Here is an 8,393-nt window from a genome sequence, read left to right as displayed (position 1 = left end):
TTTTGAAAGTTCAGAAAAAATTACAATGAGTGTTAAATAAGAAAAAATAGGGCATTTCATGTTCGTGATTTATCTGCATATTTAAAGCATCCCAAACTTCTCAAATCTCTTTTTCCCTTGTTTGTTACTGGCTCTGTTTGGTTCCCAAAAAATTAGAGAGAAAATGTAAGGGAAAGAAAATATAAAGGAAAAATAGAAGAAAAGAGAAAATTAAAGAAAATAAAAAATAGATTAAAAATTGATAAATTATTATTTTTATTACTTTAAACTCATTTTATTTATTTTAACTCATCAATATAAAGATTAAATAATTTAAAAATACATAAATTTTTAATTAATTTTAATTATATTTGATTTTTTTTTTATATTTTTCATAGGACAACCAAATATGAAAAAAATCATTTTTCTTTTTACATTTTTTTTCTTTCCTTAGTATTTTTCAGGAATCAAACATAATCTTAATAATAGGAAGGTACATAACATTATGTTGGTGAGAGCATCACATATGTGTTCTTCATGATTTTCATTCTTCTCAAGAATTTTAAATTTTAAAAGAAAGAAGTAGAAATCTTCAACACAATGACCAAGAAAGATATGGACAATCGAGGGAAAGAAAATGCTAAAATCCATTAGTTGGATCAAAATTTGTGTTTTGGATTAACTAGTTTATACTTAGAAAATAAATTATGGATTATACTTTATAAAAATTTTAAAATGAGGGGAATGAATTAAAGGTGAAGTAGATTTAGATGAATAATAGAATAAATTCTCTTGAATGGAACTTCTATAGGTTGAAAGTCAATCCAAGTCTAACTCAACCTCGCTTTTGACTGAAGATTCTCAACCCAATTTTGATCTCCATTGCTTTTAATACTTATATTAAAGTTATATTTAGTCCTCAAAAAGTATTAAGAAAAAAAATTTAAAGAAAATGATTTTCTTATATTTGATTGTTTTATGAAAAATATATATAATTTAAATTACTAAGAAACTTGTGCATTTTCAAATTACTTAATCCTTTTACTTTTTTTTCTCTATTTTATTTTCCTTACATCTTCCCTAAAATTTTTCGAAAACTAAACACAGCCTAAAATTTTTTCTTTATTTTCTTTTACTTACATTTTCTTGCAAATTTTTCGAGAACAAAATATAGCTTAAATTTTTTTAACCAAAGTAATAATCAATCTTTTATAAAACATCATAAATAAAAATGAAAAATAATATAACTTAAAACTATTAAAAACCTCAATTATTAATAAGATTTCTTTTTATGTTAATGTAAAATAAATTAATTATTCCCTGTAATAATTAATTGAAATATTTGGTTTAAAAAGATGAGATAATCCCAAAATCACGAGTTTAACAATTTTCATGTTTTTTCTTAAAAAGAAACTTATTTCTTGACATAAATGTTTTTTACCATTTCAAGTATTTACATATAAGTTTTAAATAAAATTTTATATTTACAAGAAAATAGTAAGAATATTTTTGTCCAATTAAGACAAGAAATGGATTGAGGGATTAAGACAAAAAATAATTTATCTCTTGACATAGATGTTTTTTTACCATTTCAAATATTTACATATAAGTTTTAAATAAAATATTATTTTTACAAGAAAATAGTAAGAATATTTTTGTCCAATTAAGACAAAAAAAAAATGGATTGGGGGATTAAGACAAAAAATAATTTATCTCTTGACATAGATGTTTTTTACCATTTCAAGTATTTACATATAAGTTTTTAACTGTAATTAATTTATTTAATTAATATAATAATTAATCTTGTGGTCGAATTAAGACAAAAAATGGATTGGGGGATTAAGACAAAAAATAATTTATCTTTTGACATAAATATTTTTTTACCCTTTCAAATATTTACATATAAATTTTTAACTGTAATTAATTCGTTTAATTAATATAATAATTAATCTTGGCGGTGGCCGTGGCCTTGCACGGATAAAAGATGCAAACCCCAAATAGCTACCGACTTTGCCAAAACCAAGGTTGATGAGGTAATTGAAAGCAGGTAATCAAAGCTCAAAAAGGAAATTCAAATTATTAATTAAATATAACATAAAAGAAAGAATAAAGTAATGGCTCGGCCAACCCAAATTGAAAATTGGAAAAATTAAACTAAGTGGATCATATTGTAAGATCCGAATCAATAAGTGGGTCGTCACGAGGAGACACGTGGATGGCAGATGAAATCCTATTGAAAATGTCATTAGAAAGGGAAACAATCTCCATCAGCCTATTAAACCTTATAATACTTCACCTTTAAACTGGCTTAGAGTCATCCATGACATTCAGGACAGTAACCGGATTCACACATGGAATTAATATTAAAATATACGAACCCAAGATATGGTTGCTTGCCTATCATTGGAAGTTACAAACCCGTTGTTGTATTAAACAAACCCAAGTTTTCTCAGTCCACAAGCTAAGGAATCTCTACCTACAATAATTAATCACAACGATAGGAAAGTGGAAAAAGTGAATTATTATATGATAGTGAAGAGAAAAATCTTTGAATGAAAGATATGCTTTGATGTACAGATCAAAATGCCTGTAATCACGCCAATTCTCGAGTAAATAATTCACTTCATTGTTAGAATCGGGAATAGAAAAAGAATGGAAATCTATACTAAGATAGTGTTTGTCTTTTTACTTAATTTTAAATAGAACTTAATCTTTAGTAGTTTGTTTTTATATTATTTTATTTTTATTAAGTATTAAAAAGTAAAAAAAAATCAATATATTATTATTTTTATTTAAAAAAAGTTATATAGACTTTTTTTATTTAGTAAAAGATTTATAACAAATTATAAAAAAAAGTAAAAAAATAAACAACTTAAATTCTAAAAATAAATTACTTTTAATAAAAAGCCAAGAAAAACCCAACACCAACTAAATTATTTTCTAGTACGAGTGATGCTAGTTATTTTCAGTTTACTTCTATTCGAGGGTAAGTGAGAGGAAAAGCAAAAGGCCCAGAAGTGGAGGTGAGGCCCGTGAGGGTGAGGGTGAGGAAAGTGTAGTTAGGTAAGGGTAAAGGCTAAAAGGCCGAAAGGTCAGTGAATGGGAATGAACAGAGAGTGCGTGTGGGGTAATGGATGTGACCTAGATTTCCAGGGGGGGAGAGCGAAGGGACATGGCAAACGAAAAGCATCAAGGCAGCCCCCAGATACGAGCCACGTGTATGGGGGGCAACTCCCATAGTCCTATTGAGGGAGGAACGCGGTGTCAGCATGAGACGTGTTCAAAGGGCCAATCAGCACTGCCACCGATACCACCTCCCCACCCCCACCACCATCTCTCTCTGCATGTAATGGGCCAATAGGGGCTACTTACCACCGCATTCCCCCTTCCTTTTTATTTTCCAAAAAATGACAAAAAATATAAAAAATTATATTAGTCGAAATGGGAATGGGTTGTGGGGGTCGTGTCAAGGTTTGAAGCGGCTATGACCCGCTCACCCCCACCTCGTCTCAATCACTTATTGTGAATCCACCCAGTCCCCATTCCACAAATCTAACACGTGGCCCTCCCTCCCTTCTATATATACCCTCCTCGCTCTCCACTCCCTTCTCACTGCCCAATGCTCTAATTCCATCACACTACCCAACAGCCAAACAAAACATCTCTCCTCTCTCTCTCTCTCTCTCTCTCTCTCTCTCTCTCTCTCTCTCACACACACACACACACACACACGCTCTCTCTTTCTCTCTTTTAATACAATAGGGAAACATGGCTTCTCCTGCAGCTGCAGCAGCTTCAACACCCAATATTAGTGCATGCGTTAAACCCAAATTATGCTATTCTTCTTCTTCTTCTTCCTCTTCCTCTTCAGCTCGTGATTTGGGCTCTTTCTCTTTCCATAGGCCCACCATAAGGCCCAACATAAACTGCTCTCTCCACTCCCCTTCTGTACTCCATTTCCCAAAGCACACATCATCAAGCACTGGCGTTGCTACTGTTAAAACCACGCTCCCAAAAGAGAAGGATGGCTTTTCTTCCTCTGTCTCACCGCAATGGAACTTTTTGCAAAGCGCTGCTGCCATGGCCTTGGATGCCGTGGAGACCGCGTTGGTAGCACGCGAGACCCAGCACCCTCTTCCCAAGACCGCAGACCCCAGAGTGCAAATCGCCGGTAATTTTGCTCCGGTACCTGAGCAGCCCGTCCATCACTCTCTCCCGGTGGATGGTCGAATCCCAGACTGCATTCAAGGCGTATACACTCGGAACGGCGCCAATCCCCTCCACAAGCCTGTCGCCGGCCACCATCTCTTCGACGGAGACGGCATGGTTCACGCTGTCCAATTCAAAGACGGCGATGCTAGCTACGCCTGCCGCTTCACCGAGACGCAGCGTCTGATCCAAGAGCGAGATTTCGGCCGGCCGGTGTTCCCCAAGGCCATCGGCGAGCTCCACGGCCACTCCGGCATCGCTCGCCTCCTCCTCTTCTACGCTCGCGGACTCTTCGGTCTGGTCGACCACAGTCACGGCACCGGCGTTGCCAACGCTGGGCTCGTCTATTTCAACCGTAGACTCCTCGCCATGTCGGAGGACGACTTGCCGTACCAAATCCGCGTGACCCCTTCCGGAGACCTGGAGACGGTGGGTCGCTACGACTTCGAGGGTCAGCTCCGTTCCACAATGATCGCTCACCCCAAAGTTGATCCAGTGTCTGGAGAGATGTTCGCTCTGAGCTATGATGTGGTCCAGAAGCCATACCTCAAGTACTTCCGCTTCTCCCCAAAGGGTGACAAATCCCCAGACGTGGAGATTCCACTGGCAGAGCCCACCATGATGCACGACTTCGCAATTACGGAGAGGTTCGTAGTGGTTCCAGATCAGCAGGTTGTGTTCAAGCTGCAAGAGATGATCAGCGGTGGCTCTCCTGTGGTCTACGAGAAGAACAAGATGTCGCGGTTCGGGGTGCTGGACAAGAATGCTACTGACGCTTCTGGTATGCGATGGATAGAGGCCCCTGATTGCTTCTGCTTCCATCTCTGGAACGCTTGGGAAGAGCCGGAGACCGATGAAGTCGTGGTGATTGGCTCCTGCATGACTCCACCCGACTCCATTTTCAACGAATGCGACGAAGGCCTCAAGAGCGTCCTCTCCGAAATCAGACTTAATCTGAAGACCGGAAAGTCCACACGCCGCCCTATACTTCCGGAATCGGAGCAAGTGAACTTGGAAGCCGGGATGGTGAACCGGAACCGCCTGGGAAGAAAAACCCAGTTCGCCTATCTGGCCGTGGCTGAGCCATGGCCCAAGGTGTCTGGTTTCGCCAAGGTTGACCTCTCAACTGGGCAAGTCAGCAAGTACATATATGGAGAGCAGAGGTATGGTGGTGAGCCTCTGTTCCTTCCAAGAGACCCCAACTCTGGCAGGGAAGATGATGGGTACATCCTGGCTTTTGTGCACGACGAGAAGACATGGAAATCAGAGCTGCAGATAGTGAACGCCACGAATTTACAGCTAGAAGCTTCTGTGAAACTTCCCTCACGAGTTCCCTATGGATTCCACGGCACCTTCATAAGCTCCAAGGAATTAGAGAAGCAAGCTTGATTATGTATAGATTACATATATATGCATATACATAGCTGCTTGGTGTCAGATTGCAGAGGACGAGAGTGTAAAGGACGAGGAAAAGGAGGAGATGTACCAGAGGGATGGTCCGCATATGCGTCCCCGGAATCTCCAAACTCTCTACAGTAACTATCCACTAGCTTCATGTGTTTTTACTCTGCTTAATTTTTTGTTTTCTTCTGCGAGAAAGTTTTGAGGGACCAGCTCGTAGCTTTTGGTGTAGCTAGAATTAGAGCTCAGCTGGTTTCTGATATTCTTTCACTGTTTGTTTCTTATATATGGTTGGAAAAGAAAATATGATGCTATATTTCTGTATTTGTCCCTTCGTCTGTCCATGTAAATTTGTCGTACAACATGTCTACTTTGTAAATGATAACAGATTTATCATCTTTCCCGCCCATTTGCCTTGTGGGGGTAAAATATCTTCAGATGATAAATTAAGATCCAATTCAAACTTTAAGGCATGGGGTCCAGGGAAAAGGTAAGTTAAAAGGACGGGGGCTGAAGATTTTTAGAACAACAGAGTCGTATCTTTCGGTGCAGGGGACAGTGAATAAGGCTAACGGCAGGAGAAGGCAAAAGGGGCGAAGGGACGAGGAAGAGATGTCTAGTTAGTCCCTGTATTTGTCTTCCATAATGGACCTCACACATGTGAAGCTAACTCTACCATGATTAAGGAGCTAATCGTGGTTAACTAACTTTATGATGCTACGGTCTAAGGAACTCGAACTCCGGTTGAGACCCATATTCCTTGAGAACCCGATGCCTATTTATGAACATGGGCCGGGGTACCTCCCTGATCATGTTCTCAGCATGGTACAATCAACACCTGACAGGGCAAATCATATTGCCTTGGAATAGGGCGCCCTCCTCTAATGTTTTTTGTTTTTTGTTTTTTATTTTTTATTATTTTCCAGACAGCTACGAGGGAAAAATTAAAAGCAAAAGAAACTTTTGACGTCTCTACTTCCCATGTGTCATGCTAGGTAGCATCATAAGCACAAAATTTAACTTCAAAATTTTCGTATTGTGAGATGCTTAGAAGCCCTCTAAATCACCCCTTTTTGAATCCCCACATAGATGCAAAATGTAAGTGCACATGAGACACCTTACAAGGTAAAACCCTCAACTTGCATTATTCCTCTAGTAATTATAAGAACAAGTTGAGACTTCCACAATTTTCTTGGTGAATTCATGTTGAGAATGCTTGATGAGGCACACCACACATAGAAACTAAGCACCATTCATAAATTAGGAACCAACGTATTAATCCCACCCACATCTAGGTAATGATTCTTCTGATAGCTTCAACCATTGTTGTTTGTCAAGTTGTTGCATTGTTTGTCTCTGCTCAACGCACTTATCAGAGTAGTTGCATTGCTTGTCTTCGTTGAAATTATTGTTGTCTTCGTAGATCCCCATAATTTAAGGGTTCATGACTAAAGTCATAAACCTAATGTATTTACATTTCCCACATTATACATCTAATGTATATGAAAATATTAAAGGTATAATGTATATATCATGGCCAACAACATGAATTTACTAAATTATATACAAGGTACATTGAACAAAGTCATGTACCTACATTAAAATTTCATATACAATGAATGCTATATGGAATTGATAGAGGTGGATTTATATAATATAGTAGTTCATTTATGACTCGTGATGGAAGGTCACTTAAGTTTGTGAGGTTTCTCATCTTTCATGCAAATATTTTGAAAGGAGTAAGGAGAGAGGAGATACAAGTTGTCAATACCAATTGTGGACCTATATTTTTCACATGTGTCCCTACTCGATGACGATACTCGTTTTTTATTGTGAAAAAATGATTTTTAAAAGTAGTTAGAGTTGCCATTTATTTTTGTTTATTTTTAAAAGAGAAAGTAGAATAAAAAGTAAAACCCTAAATAACTCATTTTAAAGAAAAAACATGTCTAGGAAAAACCAAATTTAGATCGAAGCATTAGGTTACTTATTGGAAAAGTACTATAGGATAATACCCCTCTAAGCCCTAAAAAGATCTCTACTAATCAAGTGAAGGAAACTAAGACAATTAATTTGTAAATTAGTGGATACTGAATGACATAAATAAGAATATGGCAATGGTGATATAGAGTTATATATAAAGAACAATCAAAGCAAGGCATGCACATCAATAGAGTTAAATAAATGAGAAAGAAGGAAAGCGTACCTCAATAGCAAACAACGTGCTTTCACAAAATATGGGATGTGGAAAGCATGCAATCAAGTATGAGAGCATGCAACCAAGTATATGATGTTTAAAGCATACAACAAGCATGAGGTGCTTAAAGCATGCTACCAAGTATGAGGTGTTGAATGCATGCAACCAAGAATGAGGTGTCAAAAAACATATAACCAAGCAAAAGGTGTTACAATGCATACAAACAAGCATGAGGTGTCAAAATGCATGCAACCTAAAGGATACTTTGTTACTCTCATCACATGACACCTAGTTGAGCATAGTGACTCATGAACCTACTTCACCTACCAAGTAGCTACAAGGATTAAGCACATCACCACATGTCATCTCCATGCAATAAAAAAGACACTAATTCCTTTCCTTTAATTGACACCTAAATAAGCATGCAACAAGTCACCTATAAGTTCACTTACTTTATGTTCCTATAAGTAGAAGTTTTCAACTAGCAACAAAGGGAAAAAGAAAAATGTGAAGAAACTCATATTGTGTTATTATTTGAAAGTAGGATTTTTAAGTCTTCATAATGAAAGTGCTACTACAATTCATGTTGGCACCTTAGATCTAAGCA

General features: G+C 37.2%; 1 protein-coding gene across 1 annotated transcript; it reads left to right on the top strand.

Annotated features, from left to right (window-relative positions):
- The first annotated feature begins 3,747 nt into the window (after window positions 1-3,747).
- On the top strand, window positions 3,748-5,577 carry NCED1 (9-cis-epoxycarotenoid dioxygenase 1). The gene is given in 1 exon segment (NM_001281270.1): window positions 3,748-5,577. A coding segment is annotated over 1 exon segment (1,830 nt).
- The last annotated feature ends 2,816 nt before the right edge of the window (window positions 5,578-8,393 follow it).

This window comes from Vitis vinifera, chromosome 19 (assembly GCF_030704535.1).
Source record: "Vitis vinifera cultivar Pinot Noir 40024 chromosome 19, ASM3070453v1".
In the NCBI taxonomy this organism is placed as follows: domain Eukaryota; kingdom Viridiplantae; phylum Streptophyta; class Magnoliopsida; order Vitales; family Vitaceae; genus Vitis; species Vitis vinifera.
This window is presented reverse-complemented; position numbering and strand designations above follow the sequence as displayed.